General features: G+C 42.5%; 1 protein-coding gene and 1 long non-coding RNA gene across 5 annotated transcripts; one reads left to right on the top strand and one right to left on the bottom strand.

Moving 5' to 3' along the window:
- Positions 1-22: 22 nt before the first annotated feature.
- Ck (unconventional myosin-VIIa ck) lies at positions 23-22,255 on the top strand. Of its 4 annotated transcripts, XM_077398624.1 has the most exons (28): positions 23-1,774; positions 1,965-2,119; positions 6,520-6,566; positions 10,762-10,875; positions 11,100-11,246; positions 11,357-11,541; positions 11,817-11,938; positions 12,035-12,291; positions 12,543-12,708; positions 12,798-12,928; positions 13,032-13,427; positions 13,548-13,928; positions 13,995-14,150; positions 14,245-14,838; positions 15,185-15,394; positions 15,560-15,955; positions 16,044-17,084; positions 17,310-17,554; positions 17,756-18,116; positions 18,198-18,316; positions 18,401-18,797; positions 18,924-19,106; positions 19,187-19,388; positions 19,875-20,003; positions 20,108-20,204; positions 20,279-20,376; positions 20,461-20,630; positions 20,763-22,255. In XM_077398624.1, the coding sequence occupies exons 3-28, from the start codon at positions 6,549-6,551 to the stop codon at positions 20,967-20,969; spliced, it is 6,522 nt and encodes a 2,173-aa protein (XP_077254750.1). In that variant the 5' UTR covers positions 23-1,774; positions 1,965-2,119; positions 6,520-6,548; the 3' UTR covers positions 20,970-22,255. The 4 variants fall into 4 exon arrangements, with proteins under 4 accessions (XP_077254750.1, XP_077254749.1, XP_077254751.1 ...); XM_077398623.1 differs by lacking the exons at positions 23-1,774; positions 1,965-2,119 and adding an exon at positions 2,224-2,878; XM_077398625.1 differs by lacking the exons at positions 23-1,774; positions 1,965-2,119 and adding an exon at positions 2,225-2,878 and having other exon boundaries at positions 15,560-15,937.
- On the bottom strand, positions 2,907-7,605 carry LOC143893365 (uncharacterized). The gene is made up of 3 exons (XR_013255778.1): positions 7,041-7,605; positions 5,409-5,727; positions 2,907-4,645 (listed from the first exon to the last, which is right to left on the bottom strand). It is a non-coding gene; the product is annotated as an uncharacterized LOC143893365 (long non-coding RNA).
- Positions 22,256-22,376: the final 121 nt, after the last annotated feature.

Here is a 22,376-nt window from a genome sequence, read left to right as displayed (position 1 = left end):
CACACACACACACACAATATATATATATATATATATATATATATATATTATATATGTGTGTATGCAAGGTGCATGAACTCCCTTCGGGCTCGAAAAATCAGGGTGACGACGCTGGTAGTCACTACGCGACACAACGCAACGCAGAATTTAATTAAAAGTATTGAAATATCTTTCGGAGTACAACGGAATTTTTTTAAGACACTTACATATAAATCGAAGAATGTTTCGAGATAGAAACTTTCCGTTATATATTCGAATAAAAACTCTTTATGCAATCCCCGAGTTTTTCCGAAATTTACAAGATTACACGTATGTTGTTACAGCGAGAATCGAGGAGCCCCCATACCTGAATCGCCATTTTGCAACTTTATATACTGCTATTGATCGTCCATATACATTATGTTATTAAAAAGTAGTACTGAAAGTCTTTAAAATATATTTACGTTATTTAAATACATTTTCGATAAAAAAAAAAAAAAAAAAAACGGTCAAGATCAAGAGTGGGCTCATATGCCGTCGGCAATGGTACAAGCATCGACTATTTTAAAGTATTTTATCTAATATAGGCATAGAAACGAGGGAATATATTTTGAGAGAATTTCCAGTTCGTTTTCTACATTACTTCCTACATTATTAAACTATTAGCGACTCGAGCATATAAACCTTCAGCTATACTATCTTTGAATCGACTCGGCGAAGTAGCGATATGTATCTCGTAAGTCCTAGTCCTATTTGTTATGTAATTCATGCGGGATCGTTTAATATTATTACATTGTCTTACGAGAGAATGCGAACCAGGCAAGAAAGTATCCATCGTTACGATAATGCTGGTTTCTTTCTTGACTATATGAGTCTTCTCAAGTATAAATAGGTACAAGCTATGCAAAGTTGATTTGTCCCAAACTTTAACGATTTCCTGTATATTCTATCGTGATGGAACTGTACACAATTTACTTTCTTGAATGCAAAAGCGCGAGAAAGAGAGACAATTGTTATTTCTATGTATATTTTCGTTGTGTATCTTGTTGGCTGATAAAGATTCGCAACAATTGTGAAATGGTCAAGACGGTTCGTTAGTGACGATGAGCTTCCATTGAACTTTACGTATTGAAGAGAAGTGGATAGGCAAGGTGTAATAGCAAAAAAAACTTCGTTTCGCGTATACGCCACGAAAATGCAATTTGTTTTGATCGATTCATCCTCGCGCGATAAATGTATATATACGCAAGATGCATATCTTGTACCTGAATGTACGCGTACGTATAATTATTTCACGGTGAATCTCTCCACTGTGCGATTTTGCAGGAGAGGCGAACGCTGGCGGAAGGAATCATTCTTGTTATCAAAATGTCGTCTGGATTTATTCCGCGGGGGATAAATTCTGCATTTTGAATAGCGCAGACGTGTGCGAATGCAATTCGCACGGTCCAAGTTAAACTGATCCGCATTGATGAATACAAAAGTGTACCGTACGTTTGTAAGCTCGGCTAGAGAAACTACACTAGTAGCATTTAGTATTGTCAAGCATTTTTGTATGTTTTGCTAAAAAGTATGTATATGTATATTATACGCGAAATAATACATGGACGTGCTTCTTATTATAAACGTTACGCCGATTAACACGTTACACGACCAAGCGATTGCATTTGCGATCGGGCGACACGCTTGGAAACCTCTTAAATCGTACGCTGCGACGGTCGCTACCCCGCTGCCGGCCGAGACACAGCACAATGCCGCATTGCGAGGGATGTAAAAAGAAGCGATTAAGCCACGTGTACGTATCCTATACTCACACACGTCGAATTGATACAAAATAGAAAATATATTTTCAATGTAAAACGCAGTTGCGCAATTTTGTGTCGATTTTTTTTTTATTCGACGAACGAATCGAATCACGATGAAGTAACGAGTCGTTGAAGGAATAACTAACAAAGTTGTCTCCTTTTTTTTCCATTATATTACAGATTACTGTCGCTGTTCGATTAATTAAAAGTCAGAAGAGGAGACGCCGGATTCTGGAGTATATTGAAGTAAAATATCACCAAGCTCCTTGCGAGCCCGTCGACAAGACAGATCGCGGCCGATGGTGCCGATTCTGCGGGCGATCTCGGGCTGCCAGGTGAGCGCCTGAGCGGCTAGCTGATCTGTTACCTGAACGGCGCAGGAATAAGGAATAAGCGATCTGGCGAACGCGCTCGCTCGGCCCACCAGTCGGTCCGTCACAGTTGGTTGTGTACGACGTGCGGTACACAACGCACAACCGACCTACCGAGTACCAACGTGTATCCCCTTTGCCGCAGCGATAGCGAGCAGCGAGCCTTAAGCGAGCGCGGTGGGGCAGCCCCGAGCCCGAAGCGGTCCGAAGCGCGCGCGAGGTCTTACCACCACCTTCGCTTCAAGCCAGCTTCCACCTGGCACACCCGATCCGAACCGAACCGAAGCCGAGCGGACGTGTTAATGTGCCGGTTCACCGTAGTTCCATCCTCCGGAACGACGTCGACGACGACGACGACGACGACGACGATCGCTCTTCGCGATTGCCACGCGATTCCGCAGGTCGCGACCGGTTGTGCCCGCTGTACCTCCGTGCGGTCTCATTTTCGGCTACCTTATGCTCGCTCACGTCTTTAGTCTTTAGTCTCGCGAGCAGTCCATCGCTAAGTACGCGAACGCGCGTCTCGCATTCGTACGTCCGCTCCGTTCGCTCCGTTCGCTCGCTCGTTCGCGTTTCATCTACGAAGAGACCGGAGACCGGACATGAGAAGCGAGCCGCACGTCGGAAGCCCAGTGCCAGTGTAGTGTCCCTTAATGGAGCGTGCCGCCGACATATAGCCGACGTACAGCCGCTCTCCGTCGTGTTTCTCGTTACTCGCAACAGGTACGTGCGGATGGAGGCCGCGATTCACGCGGGGACGAATCCTTCGGGGGCTCCCCTGCTTCCGCGTTTATTGCTCCCGTCGCGGTCCCGAGAATCGGAGCCCGAGCCCTTTTATCGTTTGTTCCTGCCCGGGGCCAGACGCGGGCCGGACGCGCGTATCCCATCAGGATGAACGAGGCGGAAGTGCGCGCGTGATGGAGGAGTGTACCTCATCGGTGCCTCTCCGTTTCGGCGATGAATACGCGCGATCGCGACGACGACGATCGCGATGCTCGAGAATCGTTTAACACTGAAAAGATTATTACGGTTACTTGGAAACACTTGGGAAAGACGCCGAGCTTTCAGATCTCTCTCGATGGTTCGTTTCTTTAAAAAAAAATTCAATTACGCCTTTTCGAAAAATTCCCACGAATGTGAAAGTGGAAGTTCTGGAGGACGGCCAGAGATGACGAGGGCTTTTCTGAAACAAGCCTCGAGTACCGCGGATCGGCGTGGATGACCTTATCGCGGCAATAATGATTAGCGCCGTTCCGCTCTGGCCTGATTTCACGAATCGTCCCTGAAATGTGGAAAAACGAGCTTCGGTGAATCGAGTCTCGAAAGTATTTTATCCTTTCCAGTTTTTTAACGTGAAACGCCGGGCTGGACACGGCGGTTTACGCTTTCTACGACTATTGTCGCGTGTCCGCGAATCGAATGCATCGTCTTATCGCGGATATGAAACTCGGCGATTGCTTTATAATGAAAAAAAATTATAAGTGCGACGAATCTCACCTCGATTGGGTATATAAACGTACACGCGTAGAATATCGCGCGCGATACGCGCTGCGATAATAGTAAGAGATAAGTGAGACGATGAGATAAAGGTAATGACTGGGCCGACTCTTTGGACGCGTTTACGTATACATCAGGATTCTCTGAAAGGGCCCGAAGTGGCCTTCAAAGAGGAAGGATATATTGAATCGAGGCGATTGAGAGAAAGCCTCTTCGCCTCTTCGCAAACTGCACTAAACTGTGAATTATCAAATTAATTGCGAAACGTTATGTTACGAAACATATATTGGTTTTGCTAATTTTAACTAGAGTCTACTTTAATGGAAAATTCTAATTTGAAACTTGGCTGTAACGGGTGTATATGATCCTAGAGATTGGAAGGCTGCGATAAACGAGTTGATGGTCTCCCTCGATATTTTCGCAAACGTAAGACCGATTTCAAATTGATGAAGGCATCTACGGGAAAAGTGGGACACCCTCTACATATCATGCTGATAACAATATTCCTCGCATTCCTCAAAATAAACGTCGTCTTTTTTTTCTAATAATTTTTTATTGATATAATAATGTATGAAATTATATATATAATTATATATAATTATATTATTAATATATATATAAATTCATATGTTGTTAATTTTCGATTTTTCACCGTAACCGCGCGCGATTATATCATGTCGATGTACCGTAACGACCGCACAGCGATATCGATATTAATCTAATTACTGTCACCGACGCAAATTGAAATAGGGCTTCCGCGGGCTTATCTTCTCGAAAGGGCGATTGAAAACGCGCAAGTTGTACGGGCTCCCTCGGCGTTAGTCGATCCTAAAGCAAGCGCCTCGTTTGATCACCCGTTAAAGTCTCCCGCGTGGCGCCTACGCCACTGACCGTTCTCCACAGATATTTTCAAAGTCAATGACTGCGACTGCGACCGCTCTGGGCTCACGCCCGTGCCTTCAAGTTCATGGCGAAGACAAGGGTGCTGCCCACCTGTAAAATTAAAACAACGATCTTCTTATAAACCGAACGCGCGCGCGTACGCGTTACGACACGACGTATATTGATTTCATTCGTCCCGCGATTGCATTAATCATTTCACGTTCGACCCAATCGCCTTACATATATACGAATCTCATTTCTTCTCGATGATTAACACGAGACGTGACGAGGTTTAAAATTGTCAGCGATTTCGTGACATTTATATACCTTTAATAACGAGCCAGATAATAGGATGCGAAGGATGGAGATTAAAATACGACTTTCGTCATCGGATGATCCAAGTTGCACAAATAATGAACACGTGTCCAGTCGAAGCGCCGAAAGGCTTTTAAAAAAAACTCGCGCGCACGAACGTAACGCGTTCGTATAATTATTATAATTAACGTCAGAAAGACGGTAAGATTTATTAGAATTCTGAACCAAATGCGATTTAAAACCGTCAATTAATTCTCCTCAGTTTTCTCTTTGTTATGTTTAAATGAACATTTCTTTTCAATTATAACTCGAGCATTTAAATTGTTACTCGACAATTAAATTTTTCTCTCGATTAAATAATTCTGGTGTTACGTTGATAATACGGAAATTAAATAGTCAAGAAAGAGATGACCTTGATTTAAAGCTGTGATATTCTTACGCTACTCGAATCTGACAATGAGTAGAAGAGATTTAACTCTCTCTTTCTCTCTCTCTCTCTCTCTCTCTCTCTCTCTCTCTCTCAAACTGTCTCGATAAGGCATGCAAAATGTGTACTTACTTATTCGCCCAGATCAATTTACGAACAATATCTTCTCTTGCTCTATATCCGGGCTTTCTTAAATTACATTGCTTCAGTCAATCGCAAACCAATACATTCAATTGACACGTTTCATCCGACGAATTAAATTTAACTTGCTTCGATAAATTATATGCAATTTGTTTAGACGTTTGGAAATTGATCTTTCCGGGTTCCTCATTGTAGATCGTATCGAGCGGTCATGATGCGTTATATCGCGGAGAGAAGTCTAGGTGCTCATTGTTATACAGTCTTGCGCAAAGTCACAAATCTCCTCGCGCGGTTGACAAAATATGTGGATCTGTAAGAAATTAATTTATATATATAAATTGATAAATATATTAATACATTAAAATTAATCTGCAGAAGTTTTTTAAAATTTACGATTCGTCTATATATTACGTATAAATATTACATAAAAATGATATACAATATCGCCTATGCATCGCGCGATAAATCTCCTTGGAAGGAATACATTTTCCGCTTGATTTTCTTCGAACACTCGACGGCTCGACGGCACGTGATAACGCGTGGCGGTAGTATTGGAACTGATGGCTGGGCTAGGAGGGAGAGAAAGAGAGAAGAGAGAGAGAGAGAGAGAGAGAGAGAGAGAGAGAGAGAGAGCGAAAGAGAAGGATTCTCTCTCGGATCTCGACGGAGCCGTATGGCACGGTAACGCAAACTGTCTAACCCACTTTTGCGAACAGGTTTGCGATGCCTCCGCGGTAACGGTGATCGACCAGACATCGCCGACGTGCGTGTCGGGATGCTTCTCTTCCAAATAGATGCAGCGAGTAGCGACACGCGCGTCTACGACGACGCGGGTACCGTCAGATTCTCGGGACTGACACGAGTTCAAGAGTGCTCTTGGTACTCCGTGTGTAGCTTCGACGAATTCTTCTCGCGCGAGTATATTTCTTCTCAAGTCTCTTCAAAGACTTTACACGCGCGTAATAGGCATTCTTAAATTCACCGACCGAGTCTAATCTACCGTTAGATAAAATTAATGTATATATATTGTGCAAAGAACGCACGCGTGCGCCACTCGATTTGATCCTATTTATTTATTTCCTTATTTTTTTTTTGTTTTTAGGCGGAGTGCCGACAACCACGACTTAAGAGATGGTCATCGTCACACGGGTAGGTTCTTGTCTGCATTCTTAATGAACGTTTATCTTGATCATTGCGCATTGTTCTGATATCACTGTGTAAGAGCACGTTTCTGCTCGATAAACTTATCATTAATCTTCGAGAGCGTTATCCGACGTTCTCTCCGCTTGAGGAGGATGCGCTCTAAACGTCCCTCCTTGTGCTCTGTCGATCGCGCACAGCGGGGACAATCTCCGGCGAGTGAAAAGCTCTAAGAGATTGCGCGTGTCGGTCGATCGAATATCGAATGGCCATCAGATAAATTCCGATGAGGCTGGTCGCGCGAGCAGATGCGGCGCGGATCTCTCGCGCCAGCTTAATCCATCACATTTACCGCTTTCCTCGTCGTTCTCCTCGAACACGGTCAGTAGGAATCTGTGACGAGTGAAAATAGCCGGAGAGACAGGAGTCATCGTGTTCTCTCGTTGTAAACAATGATGTACCGCTAAGTTGACGCTAACGTACGTCACTTGGACGTGGTCGCTTGCTGGACGGCGCGACCGTGCGTTCCCTCTTGCAGTTCCTCCTTCGTCCTTGACGTTTTCTCGCCGTTGTCGACACTTTATCGCCGACGGAAAATCCCCCGGCGAGTATTCCGTTAGCTGAAAATCTAAGTTACGAGATATTTGAGATTCAAGAGGGTAAAGTGTCGAGCTTGGTCGATGCGATTATTTTCGAAATGTTTACGTTAAAATACCTCGCGTGTTACCGGCATCGTTCGCGTTCCGACCTTTCGAAGGCTGTCGACGTGATGTCGCTATTCCGGCTATTTTCGGGGTATTTACATGTTGTCTGAAAATAAAACGTAACGTAAGACTACCGGAGCGAGTAGCTTCGCGAGCGAATGGATTACGGGAGAGAGCGTGACCCTCGCGGATGTGTGCTCGCGCAGAGGATAATAAAATAATAATAAATATGTAAATATGCAAAACTACAAGGTTTCTAGGTTTTGTGAAAAGAATCCTCAAAAATGGTCTATTTTTCAGGCCTATAGCTTTAAATATTAAAGGATGCAATTTAAACCAGTACCTATACCTTAATTAAATAACATTTTGTTACTTTTAAGTTGTATTTAAATTTTAAACATTTTGTTTCTAATATTTAACTCGAAACTTTTAAATTTAAATATCTTGTTATTTTATTATGTGCGTCGAAATTTATTATTTTAACACAAAACAGTAATGCATATGCAAAATTACAAGTTTCTAGGTATCGTTTATGAAAAAAAAATTAAAAACAGAATGTTATTTTTAAATCGTATTTAAATTTTATACTCCATTGATTTGGATAAATTAACGACATAGTTTTTTTTTAGTAGGAGCAGTGGCGACTCATAGAAACTTAAGAACTTATGGTTAAAAATGACTCAAATTGATTATAATTTGACTACATTTTATCAGAATTCAACAGTGTACCTTTGGAGCGAATAGACCCCTAAATTCTCGGCATTTCAATTTGCGGCATTCGTTCGGCGATAGTCTCCAGTAATTCGGTCTTCAACCGACTTTTACCTAACAGTATATTTTGATAGATCATGGCATACTTTCTTTGTAAACTTTTTGAATTTTTGCAATATCTTCAAAATTGAAGAAAATATAGTACACAAAAATGTGCGTGACGTCATAATGTTGTTGCGAAATCTTTTGAAGTTGCCGTCATCAAAGAAACTTTAGAAAGCTATAACTTTCTCAAATTTGGGTTTTTTTTTTTAATTCAAAAAGTACTAAAAATCGGCTTAGATTCTCTACATTAATTATGGATACCGCTTAATAAAAAAATTTTACTTGAGAACCCAATTATATCAATGCCATTTCCTAACTCAATGGTATATAATTATCAAATGACGTATGGCAACAACGATGATCGAGGACGCGCGCTGAAAAAGAAAAATCAAAAGGAGAAGAAGAAAACGACCTTAAATCGGCGTGAACGGGGATCGTTTCTTCTCGATATCCTCGCGAGGATCGTGAAGCGCGATCGTATAGAAATCAAGAGGACTTGGTCCATTGGCTTTCCAACGTCGCAGACAAATCTGCGCGGGAGATGAACGGGAGGGTCGCGTCTCTCCGCGAAGGCGAGTGAAAGGCGACGATTACCGGCAGCGTCTCGTGGCACGCGTTCACGCTGGACGACTCGCTTATCGGACGTCCACGTCGGCGTCGCCGCGACGATTAAGGCCGCGTTCCTGGCTGATATGCATTTACGTCACGTACACTACAGATTTTCAGTACTGGCAGTGGTCCAAACGTACATATACATACCACGTACGATACACGCGTATATATCGAGCGATCGTCGTCGAATTTCGCGCCGAACGCTTTGTCGAGGACACTCACTTTTAAAATCGTTCACGTAAAACGATCTAATAAACGCAGGACCTTCTACAAGGTAAATTTCAAGATTATTAGATTATTTACATTGTTTATACAAATGTGTCATGTTAAACAGAGTTTACATATTGTATAACGTATATGTAGATCGTTATACGGACTTTCTAATGGCGTTGTGGAGAACGACGAGGTTGAATTCCTCGCCGATTCGTCCGATCCGACGGCGAAACGGAAGTCGGGCTCGCCCGTCAATCACGAGCGGGCACTGGCGATCGAGTTGGGCAAAGAGCGGCAGGTGGAAGACCCATCAGCCACGCCGGCTTCGCCAAGGCTCCCCCGGCTTCCCACGAGACGCTCCGCGCAGTTCCGCGTGCTGCAACCGTTTGCATCGCGTGCGCTCGCGCGGGCCCACGAGCGTAATATACACGTGCGTGCCGCCCACACGAACACGGGGGATCGCACCCGATACACGTTTACGTTCCGATTGTTCACTTCACCGGAACATCGGAAGAGCTGCTCGACATCCGTTCCTCGCCTCGCCTCGCTTCGCCCATGAAATAAAAGCCGCTTGTTCGATCTATATTCCTTTTGCTTCGGCCAGCAATTTTACTTTCGCGCATCGCTCGCGCCCGCCGCTCTCTGCTCGTCGAATCTTCGATCCGTGGATCCGGATTAACGTGCCGTGCGCGCGCGAATTCACGAGAAGTAAGAATTTTACGGTATAAATTTCACTTTCTTTTTTTTTTTCAATATCAATTTTCACGATTTCGAAATATTTCCAGGGAGAACGAATAAGCTCCAGTAAGTAAACTGCGTTGACGTTACGCGAAATTTTCGGTATGAATGAGAGCGCGAGCCATGTGTAAGTTAATCTAATACACTGTTAAATTTGTAGCGTCAAATTATACTCTATTTGAGTCATTTTTAATCATTTCTATAGGTTTATTCGCCGCACTGCTTTCATTCAATATGTGTCGTTAATTTAACTAAATCAATAAAGTTATATAACACTGTTTTGAATTAAAATAATAAATTTTGACACACATATAAGATTTAAAAATGACAAAATGTTATTTAACAAGATGGTTGAAATTTTTCATCTTTTAATATTTCAAGTGTAGCGATGCAGAAATAAGAGAGAGAAGAGGAGGAAGGGCGGAGGTGTGATGTTGGATCGATCTACCGAGGTGTGACACGCGTGACACGTGTATCGCGCGTGTCGAATAACAATTGGGAAATTTGTTACGACGTATATACTACCGCCTTTGCCGCGTGCCGTGCGCCACGCCGAATGGCAAAGGCGGTAGTTACAGTTATTACAACGGTATACACCATATAACTCAATTTTTAGATCCGACGCTTGCGTTAATACGAATTCCATGAGTACAATCCCGCGACTGGGAAACCCTCGCGTCGCTCGATTATTCTCGCTTCTCGTCTTTTTCCCATCTCTCGCCATATTCGCCGGTATTCATAGTCGGTTCTTATTTCAAGACCGTCTTGAGTAATGTCTTAAGATGCTAATACGGCTCTAGATCTGTGATTGGTTCATAATATCTTAAGATTGTACTTAAGACGGTTAAATATATTAAGAACCGACTATGAATACCGGCCATAGGCCAAATGTGGGTGGATATAGTTATACACGCGTTACTCAATAAATAACGTGAATAACTGGTTTATGTTAATTAACGCCGTTCGAGATATTCTACGGTTCAAGGCCAGCGACACACGTTCGCTACCTTGGGCAATTATTTAGATCGCGCTATATATATGTAACATTAGCGTAGATAGAGACTGGTCTGCCTTTTCTATTAAAGGAAAATAATAAAAGCGTGCCCCTTTATTCTACACAGGGGGATTATATATGGATCGAACCAATCTCAGGAAGGGAATTTGACGTCGCGATCGGGGCGCGAGTCATCTCGGCGGAAGGCAGACGTATTCAAGTAAAGGACGACGACAACAAGGTGATCACCGAATTATACATGCTATACAAATTTGCTGCCGCGAGAATTGTTCGCGAAGGCGACGGTATCGAAAAATTTCGTTTTCGAAGACTTAATTTTCTTTAAAAAAAAAAAAAAAAAACCATCGCTTTTCCCGATACTATACTTGCATTTTCCCCGAAAGGCAGCCGTTCAACTATAATTAACTTTTAATTCCATTAGTCGATTGACGAATAATTTCGCAGGAACAATGGCTAACGCCGGAGAGACGAATAAAGGCCATGCATGCCACTTCGGTGCAAGGTGTAGAAGATATGATCAGTTTAGGAGACCTCCATGAGGCGGGCATTCTGCGAAATCTATTGATACGCTACAACGAGAATCTCATTTACGTAAGTCCCTCTCGGCGCGATGGCGAAATGCGAGATTGGCTGAACGAGATTTCCACAGGCGCGCGAAACGATCCGATTCGCGACACGTAACCAACAATGTAATTTTACAGACGTACACGGGCTCCATCCTGGTCGCCGTCAACCCGTACCAGATATTGCCTATTTATACCGCTGAGCAAATCAAACTCTACAAGGATCGTAAAATCGGGGAGCTGCCGCCGCACATATTCGCCATCGGCGATAACAGTTACGCGCATATGAACCGATACGGCCAGGATCAGTGCATAGTAATTAGGTAAGGTACCACAAGTCGTGCTCCGTCTATACCCTTCTCTGTGACATTAATCTTGTAACATACATTTTTTTTATTTGCTCTTTACGAATGGGATCGCTGAGGAAAAGATCGATTATTTTTCGTGTGATATTTTTGTGAATTGTGTTTACTATTGAAGAGACAATTATTATTGAAAGCTATTAGATTATTATTGAGGCAACAATTATTATCTGTCTATAATTACGACTTGTACAAATTTTTTTATATTATTAATAGAAATTTGAATTTTATTTTAGTGGCGAGAGCGGAGCGGGAAAGACAGAGAGCACGAAATTAATTCTACAATATCTAGCAGCAATCAGCGGAAAACATTCGTGGATCGAGCAACAGATCTTAGAAGCGAATCCGATACTCGAAGGTGAGTCTCGTGATAAAACAAATTCACACACACATTTCTACATTGAAAACCGGAAGAGTTTGATTGATTATCAAACGACGATCTCTAACATTCTAGCTTTCGGCAATGCGAAAACCGTGAGAAACGACAACTCCTCCCGTTTCGGCAAGTACATCGATATTCATTTCAACGAGCAAGGTGTAATAGAAGGGGCCAAGATAGAGCAGTATCTTCTGGAAAAATCACGAATCGTATCCCAAAGCTTGGACGAGAGGAATTATCACATTTTTTATTGTATGCTAGCTGGCCTTTCCAAGGAGGAGAAGCAAAAGCTCGAGCTGGAAGATGCGTCCACATACAAATATCTTATAGGGGTAAGCGCGCGAATACTATATTGGTTAGCGCTAACGGCAATACTGGTAGTAATAACATTTCGTGTTCTGACAATGAGAACACGCGCACACTCGTGCATACAAAGCGCGCACGCACGCGCGCAAGCGCACGCTCATCTCCAAGAACAAAAGTATATATATATATAAAATGCAGCGAAGATTGTTATTCATAAATAGAAAACTTTCGTATGTGCTCTCAACCTACATGTGCAATACTAATCTTTTGCCTTTAGGGTGGCGGCATTACTTGCGAAGGGCGCGACGACGCGGCCGAATTCGCCGACATAAGATCAGCTATGAAGGTTTTGTTATTCTCCGACGTGGAAATTTGGGAGGTGCTTAAATTGCTCGCGGCTTTGTTACATATGGGCAACATAAAGTACAGAGCCACTGTTGTAGGTACGAAATTTTAATAGGAATCTAACAAATTTGCCGCGTCGGTCTCATTAGTCGAAATTAGATAGTTTCAATTCACGCGTGACTTCCAGATAATTTAGACGCTACGGAGATTCCAGAGCAAACGAATGTACAAAGAGTGGCGTATTTACTAGGAGTTCCAGTACAGTCCTTGATAGATGCGCTCACTCGCAGAACGATATTCGCGCACGGTGAAACAGTAGTAAGTATTCTTCCATATATATGTAGAGATCGCGAAAAAGCTCTTAAAAATACTGTCCATACTATATAGTATTGAAAATGGATTCTTCGTCGTGTTTCGATAGGTTTCTACGTTGTCGAGAGAACAATCGGTCGACATCAGAGATGCATTTGTGAAGGGCATATACGGTCGATTATTCGTACATATTGTAAAGAAAATTAACGAGGCCATATACAGGCCGAAGAATAATTCGCGGAGTGCTATAGGCGTATTGGATATCTTCGGCTTCGAGAACTTCAATCACAACAGTTTCGAGCAGTTTTGTATCAATTATGCCAACGAGAATCTCCAGCAATTTTTCGTTCAGCATATATTCAAGTTGGAGCAAGAGGAGTACAATCACGAGGGTATCAATTGGCAGCATATAGAGTTCGTCGATAACCAGGACGCTTTGGATCTGATAGCTATCAAGCAGCTCAACATTATGGCGCTTATTGACGAAGAATCGAAATTTCCAAAAGTACGAGTGCTACAATTAAAGGAGGAATATCGAGATCTCTTGATTATTGTGGAGAAGTAGTCCCTCTAAATTAACTGAACATTTGCCTGTGCTTTTAATGCATGGTTTATCGATTTTCAGGGCACGGATCAAACCATGTTGGCGAAAATCCACAAGACTCATGGCAGTCATAGGAATTATTTGAAACCTAAATCGGACATTAACACATCCTTTGGCTTGAATCACTTCGCGGGCGTCGTCTTTTACGACACGAGGAGTTTCCTAGAGAAAAACAGGGACACATTCAGCGCGGACTTGTTGCAACTTATTCATATATCGTCGAATAAATTTCTTCAAGCCTGCTTCGTCGAGGACATCGGTATGGGATCGGAAACTAGAAAGAGAGCACCCACGTTATCGACACAATTCAAGAAATCGTTGGATGCGCTCATGAAGACTTTATGTAGTTGTCAACCCTTCTTCATAAGATGCATCAAACCGAATGAATATAAGAAACCGATGGTAAGCATTTGCGGGAGTCGGTGGTCGACGGAATGACCTTTCAAACGCAAATACTTGATGTTCCAGATGTTCGATCGTGGTCTCTGCTGTCGGCAATTGCGATACTCCGGTATGATGGAAACCATCAGGATTCGTCGAGCTGGTTACCCCATTCGCCATTCCTTTCCCGAGTTCGTGGAAAGATATCGATTTCTCATCTCGGGCATTCCACCCGCCCACAAGGTGGATGATCTATCGAATAATAAACTTTTATGAATCATAGCTGCTATCTCAGTCACTTTCTCGATAAAATTCATATCCGTATCGTGAACTTCAGGTGGACTGCCGCGCGGCGACTTCGAAGATCTGCCATGCGGTGTTAGGTCGGTCGGATTACCAGCTTGGACACACCAAAGTCTTCCTCAAGGACGCACACGATCTGTTCCTCGAGCAGGAGCGCGATCGCGTGCTGACGCGCAAGATTCTGATACTGCAGCGCAATATCCGCGGCTGGGTTTACAGGAGAAGGTTCCTCCGGATGAGGGCGGCGGCGATGATCGTGCAAAAGTATTGGCGGGGCTACGCGCAACGTCAACGATACAAGCGCATGCGGATCGGTTACATGCGATTGCAGGCGCTCATCAGGTCGCGCGTGTTGTCGCACAGATTTAGACACCTGCGCGGCCATATCGTCGCGCTTCAAGCGCGAGCCCGAGGTCACCTGGTGCGCAAGATGTATCGGAAGAAGCTGTGGGCCATAGTGAAGATACAGGCGCACGTGAGAAGGCTGATCGCGCAGAGGCGATATAAGAAGATCAAGTACGAGTATCGACTGCACGTAGAGGCGCTACGATTGCGAAAGAAGGAAGAGCGCGAACTGAAAGACCAGGGCAACAAGCGAGCCAAGGAAATCGCGGAACAAAACTACAGGGTAAATATGATAAATATTTACCAATGAAGTTTACATTCGTCACTCTAACGGATAAAGGAGACGAAAGTCTGTGTAGCGGACGTACAAGAAGTTCTCTATTAAATCACAACAAGAAAAGAAAAACTAATCTTCTTCTTAGTAATCTACGATATTATTAATATAATCTGCTCGCTATATGTAATAAAAAATAATTTAAGAATTAGCGAAATTTTCGCGAAAACGCTAATTGTTCGTCGAGAACCAGTGTCGAGAACCAGTGTTGACCAGTTCCTTTTCCTTCTCAGCGAGTCACGATTGCAATTCATGTAATAGTTGTAAATTCCAATATGACACGTATAAATTTCAGGAACGCATGCAAGAATTGGAAAGGAAGGAAATCGAGATGGAGCTGGAAGACAGGCGACGAATGGAAATCAAGAAAAATTTGATTAATGACGCGGCCAAGAAACAAGACGAGCCAGTCGACGATAGCAAATTGGTCGAAGCCATGTTCGATTTCTTGCCAGACTCCAGCAGCGAAGCTCCGACTCCGGCGAGGGAAACATCTGTGTTTAATGTAAGTTATGATGATTCTTTGTTCACAAAGTGATTAAACGATCGCGAAGAAGCTTTAGAATTGGAATAACATGATTTTACTTAATTTAATTAATATCTAAAATTAGAGAGAGTGCTTATCTTTTCTCACATTAAAAAAATATTAATCCCTTATATCTTCTGATAGGATCTTCCCGCACTGAAAGCCGATCAGCATCAGGAGATAATTAGCCCGATTCAGATGGCCTCGGAGGATGAGGAGGATCTGTCCGAGTTTAAGTTCCAGAAATTCGCTGCCACGTATTTTCAGGGCAATATCACGCACCAATATTCTAGAAAGCCACTCAAGCATCCACTATTGCCGTTGCACACGCAAGGCGACCAATTGGCCGCTCAGGCTTTGTGGATAACTATACTTCGATTTACGGGCGACTTACCTGAGCCGCGATTCCACACGATGGACAGAGACACGACTTCGGTAATGTCGAAAGTGACGGCTACACTCGGACGGAATTTTATAAGGAGTAAAGAATTTCAGGAGGCTCAGATGATGGGCATGGATCCTGTACGTGAAGATCACTTTGTAATTAAATTTGCATATAAATTTTAAATTGTATCGGTACACGAAAGGGCGCTAGAACTACAACAAAATATTCTTTGTGTCTTTCCAGGAAACATTTCTCAAGCAGAAGCCGCGTTCGATCAGGCACAAGTTAGTATCGCTAACTCTGAAGCGTAAAAATAAATTGGGCGAAGACGTACGCAGAAGGCTACAAGAGGACGAATATACCGCCGATAGCTATCAATCCTGGTTAGAAGCCAGACCTACGTCAAACCTCGAAAAGCTGCACTTCATCATTGGCCACGGTATATTGCGCGCCGAACTGCGGGATGAGATATACTGCCAAATCTGCAAGCAACTGACCAACAACCCATCGAAATCGTCGCACGCTCGAGGTTGGATCCTGTTGTCTCTCTGCGTCGGCTGTTTTGCACCCTCCGAGAAGTTCGTCAACTATCTGCGAGCCTTTATTAGGGAGGGACCACCTGGTTACGCGCCTTACTGTGAGGATAGGCTCAAGAGAACCTTCAACAACGGCACTCGCAATCAACCTCCGAGTTGGCTCGAACTTCAGGCCACAAAGTCGAAGAAGCCGATCATGTTGCCGATCACCTTTATGGACGGCAACACGAAGACCTTGCTGGCCGACTCGGCCACCACCGCTAGAGAACTGTGTAACCAATTGTCCGATAAGATCTCGCTAAGGGACCAATTCGGTTTCTCTCTGTACATTGCCCTATTCGACAAGGTATCGTCCTTGGGCAGCGGCGGCGATCACGTGATGGACGCAATCTCGCAATGCGAGCAGTACGCCAAGGAACAGGGCGCGCAGGAACGGAACGCGCCGTGGAGGTTGTTCTTCAGGAAGGAGATTTTCGCGCCCTGGCACGAGCCGACCGAGGACCAGGTGGCCACGAATTTAATCTATCAGCAGGTGGTACGCGGCGTGAAATTCGGTGAATATCGTTGCGACAAGGAGGAGGACCTGGCGATGATAGCGGCGCAGCAATATTATATAGAGTATCACACCGACATGAACGTCGACAGACTGTATACCCTTCTGCCGAATTACATACCGGATTATTGTCTGACGGGGATCGACAAGGCGATCGATCGATGGGGACTCCTCGTCTTGCAGGCGTATAAGAAGGTAAGTGATAAAGATATTTTAGCCCCGAATAAGGCAAAGAGCGAACCAAGAACAGGAATTTCGAAATGTTTTTACTTTTATTTTAAGAAAGAGACGTTAATTTGAAGCTATTCCAAGTTATTTAATTTAAAAAAAGGAAAAAAACGCGCGCATATACATCGATGTTTCTGAATTCTTGATTTTAGCTTTTACTCTTATTGTTAGCTCTAAAACTTTTAATTTCAGAGTTACTACTTGAAAGAGAAAGTAGCAGCGTTACGCGTTAAAGAGGATATAGTCGGCTATGCAAAGTTCAAATGGCCTTTGTTGTTCTCCCGATTTTACGAAGCTTACAGAAATTCCGGCCCGAACCTACCGAAGAATGACGTTATCATAGCCGTTAATTGGACCGGGGTGTACGTTGTCGACGATCAGGAACAGGTGCTCTTGGAGTTATCCTTCCCCGAGATTACCACCGTATCTAGTCAAAAGTATGTAATAGCGCGATTATACAATTAAGTCCTTTTGCAAGAGAAAATTTTAAAAGAAATTTATACGTACATTTGTGTAGCTAGTTGTAGTATAAAGTAAAAAAAGCAAACTTTGCTTTGTTTTGTGTTTTAAAAGCGTTTTAAAACGTTAAGTTGTGAAAACTTTCCGAGTACATTCTAAACCTGGCGTTATCTTTGCAGAACAACCAAGATGTTTACGCAAACATTCAGTTTATCGACGGTACGGGGAGAAGAATTCACGTTCCAAAGCCCGAACGCGGAGGACATTCGTGATCTGGTGGTATACTTTTTGGAAGGGCTGAAGAAGCGCAGCAAGTTTGTTATAGCCTTACAAGATTACAAAGCGCCGGGCGAAGGCTCGTCGTTCTTGAATTTTCAAAAGGGCGATCTCATCGTCCTCGAAGACGAGAGCACCGGCGAGACTGTGCTCAACTCAGGATGGTATGTCGGAACCTGCGAAAGGACTGGTGAGAAGGGTGATTTCCCGGCTGAGACGGTTTACGTTTTACCTTCCTTAACCAAACCACCAAATGATATATTGGTACGTATCGACGTACGGATTACTTTCATTGCCGAGAAACGTTGACGTTCTTTATCTAAACTCATCGATTCTAATTTTCAGGCCTTATTCAGTATGGAAGGTACGGAGAATAGTCGCAGACTCTATCCGCAGCAAATGAACGGTGTGGACTCTCGCGATAAACCCCACACTCTTTTGGAATACGCAATCGATCACTTCCGGTAAGTAGAAACGTCAATATCAAATTCGCATTTGATACTCTAAAGTAAAAAGTGTGATAACGTTCTGATTGGATTTATCTTTAGAACACCGCCAAAGAGAACAATGTCCAAAACGCTGACCTTAACGTCCGCGCGACGTGGCCACACGGACGAATTGTGGCATCACTCCAGAGAGCCGATAAAGCAACCTCTCTTGAAGAAACTCGTATCCAAGGAGGAGCTAGCCGAAGAAGCGTGTTTCGCTTTTAATGCCATTCTGAAGTACATGGGCGATCTGCCGACGAAACGACCGCGCATTGGCAACGAGTACACCGATCTAATTTTCGACGGACCGTTGAAGAATGAAATTTTACGGGACGAAATTTATTGTCAGATTATGAAGCAGCTCACCGATAACCGCAACAGATTGAGCGAAGAGCGAGGATGGGAGCTAATGTGGCTCGCTACTGGGCTGTTTACTTGTAGTCAGAGCCTCTTGAAGGTATGATAGAATTTCTCTCTCTCTCTATTTACCAATAATTATTATATTTTACAGAAGAATATTATCGATGACGTGCTTGAAGACAAATTTGCAAGTATATATGTATAATGCTGTTTTCCATTGCAGGAATTAACTCTGTTTCTGCGTACGAGACGCCATCCCATATCACAAGACTCTTTGCAAAGGCTGCAGAAGACCTTGCGCAATGGTCAACGGAAGTATCCGCCACATCAAGTGGAAGTGGAAGCTATCCAGCACAAAACTACGCAAATATTTCACAAGGTCTATTTCCCAGACGACACGGACGAGGTACATATCTTAATTATTGCCCATTTTTTCTACGCAATTTTTTCCCGTCGATTTTTAACTATTGTAATTCCGGTTTACAGGCATTCGAAGTTGACTCGTCTACCAGAGCGAAAGACTTTTGCCAGAATATCGCGCAAAGACTCAATCTGCGATCTGCAGAGGGCTTTAGTCTGTTTGTCAAGATCGCTGATAAAGTCATTTCCGTCCCGGAAGGAGATTTCTTCTTCGATTTCGTGCGACATTTAACTGATTGGATCAGGAAAGCTAGACCATCGCGAGACGGTATATCTTTGCAATCTTTAATGTTCTCGTTTCCTCGCTGCGACTGTATCGAGTTTTAATATCGGAAGCAACAAATATAAATTTTACTTTTTTTACTATACACATGTAGTATAGAAGGAAAATGTATCCAAAATTCATTTTTGTTTGTGGATTAATGAATGTACACACAGATTAAGTTATATGTTATACGTTATTATTACTAACATAGAATACTAAAAAAAGAAGATTATGATACTTTTATCAGTCTATATTATCGAACGTGCACGCGGCGGTGGCATGAACAAATTAATTTATCTCGGAGTATAGTGCAAGGAAGAAAAATCACGTCTCTATAATCTCGTTACCTTGATAATTCAACATCGTAATAATAGAGCTGCAGCGAGGAAACAAGAGCTTTGATAGCACTAATTGCTACGCGATTTCTATACTCGTACGTTTGCACGTGCATATTTTTATATTAAGCAATCGGTATGATATATTATTCAGGAGTGTCGCCGCAGTTTACATATCAAGTTTTCTTTATGAAGAAGCTTTGGACAAATACAGTTCCTGGTAAAGACAGAAACGCCGATTTAATTTTCCATTTCCATCAAGAACTTCCCAAGTTGTTGAGAGGTAAGTATTGGCAATTAGAATATGTTTAATTCTGGCATATTGCAGTGCGTTCTACGTAACAATATATGTAAATTGCATTATATTATCATTGCAAATATGCATAGGCTACCACAAATGTACAAAAGAAGAAGCGTCGAGATTAGCGGCCTTGGTATACAGAGTACGATTCGGCGAGAGCAAACAGGAATTACAAGCGATCCCGTAAGCACTTTTCAATACGTAATTTTACGAAGGAAAGACATCACGAATGAACAAGCAAACTTTTTTCATTTCAGACAAATGCTAAGAGAACTCATACCGGGTGATTTGATCAAGATACAGAGTGCTAACGATTGGAAAAGATCGATAATCGCTGCCTATAATCAAGATGCTGGTAAGTAAGAAGCACGAATGATTCGCTAGAGCCCTTTATGCGTGAAGAAAGATTTGGGATTTTTATCGAGATACTTTATCTTAGGCATGAGTCCAGAAGACGCGAAAATTACATTCCTGAAAATCGTATATCGATGGCCGACGTTCGGCTCCGCGTTCTTCGAGGTGAAACAGAGCACGGAACCGAATTACCCCGAGTTGTTATTAATCGCCATCAACAAGCACGGCGTTAGCCTCATACATCCCCAATCCAAGGTAATCAAGATAATCTCACGTTATCCCCTCTCGATGAGAAACGTATTGTATATCATTTCTTTAGTTTTAATTACGTTTCATCAACAATACACTCGGACGCTATTAATAATCTGTATACGTATTATTTTACAGGACATACTCATCACTCATCCCTTTACAAGAATCTCCAATTGGTCGTCTGGCAATACCTACTTCCACATGACGATAGGGAACCTCGTGCGCGGCTCGAAGCTCTTGTGCGAAACCTCACTGGGTTATAAGATGGACGATCTCTTGACCTCCTACATTTCGCTAATGCTTACGAACATGAACAAGCAACGCACGATACGAATCAAATAGAGACAAAAGTAACAATTGAGTGGAATACTATTTCACGGTGCGACTGAACACATAAATACACCTTGCAATTTTAGCGTCTCGCTGACGTTAAAATCGCTCAATTTGGCTTTTTACGAGCGCGCAATTGCGTGGCGATTTACGAATGTTCGATACTACGACAAACTCTGTTCGCAATGTCGTTTCATCATTCGATAGGTTTATTTCCGTCCGAATTGACCAGAAGTAATTTTTAAACTTTTATTTTACGTACTTAATTGATATATTTATCATTGTTCATGTTATATTGTACGCGATGTAAGAGTTTTATGCTGGTAAGTTCAGAATCATCAATGCTACAATTTATATTATAAAATTATAGGTATAGTATATTCGATTATTTGCATATCTACCTGTTAATTTATAATTCATAATAATCTGTGCAAGAGGAATAACAATTTATATGTACACAAGTTGTTGTAGCTGATAGATTTGTACATGAATTACTTACGATTAGGAATTTTTCACCGCTTTGTATAAAATATTAATTATCTCTATTGTACTTATCTCTAAATATCATTGGTAGATCCTGTAACTCAAAATTCATATTGTTATCTCCAAGCAATTTATACGCGCTCTACGCGCGTGTTAATGTAACATGGGCATAATAGCGGCTAATGTATAACAACTCGTATTTGAGAGGAAACGCATTTGCGACAGTTGTGCAAATAGCGAATGGTTAGAATATATTATCCGTCTATCGAGTTGTTTATTATTACGTGGCGTGAGTCAAATTTTGGAAATTCGCAAATTCTCGCGAAGACACATGGGATACAAAGTGAAAGCGGTGTATCCGCAGGGAAGCAAAAACATTCTCCAAAAATTTGCCTTGCTACCTCTACAGAGTATAATTTCGCAATAAACGTCTCGCGTAAGGATGTAATTACTATTAATTCGCATTTATAATTGTGAATAAAGACGACCATATTTTCCACGCGCAAAGTACAAGCGTTAATCGTGGGTAAATTCCCATGGAATGTATACCGGCGCGTTCCCCCCTTTCCGACACAGATCTCTTCGGGAAGACATTCCCAGGCCGATGCTATCTCACTTCCTCTCGGAGATGACGGTGTTTCGATTATCTCTCACAAAAAAAAGAAGGTAAAGAATCCGAGTATTCGCGCTAATGACTGAAAGCGTTGGCGTTCACTTAAAAGGAATTGCCATTTTTTTTTTTTTTTTTTTTAATACCTCGCATGTCCACTTACCAAAATTTTCTAGTATTTATTAAATGTGTCGACTCGATACGACTCTCATAAATTTCAGATAAAATTGAATCGATTCCAAACTTATCCAAGAATCCGTGATTGAAGTAAATTCATAATTAATATATAATATACATTCATTACATTTATACATGATACAAATAAT

This window comes from Temnothorax americanus, unplaced genomic scaffold (assembly GCF_048541705.1).
Source record: "Temnothorax americanus isolate GAGA-0224 unplaced genomic scaffold, ASM4854170v1 Scaffold12, whole genome shotgun sequence".
Lineage (NCBI taxonomy): Eukaryota > Metazoa > Arthropoda > Insecta > Hymenoptera > Formicidae > Temnothorax > Temnothorax americanus.
This window is presented reverse-complemented; position numbering and strand designations above follow the sequence as displayed.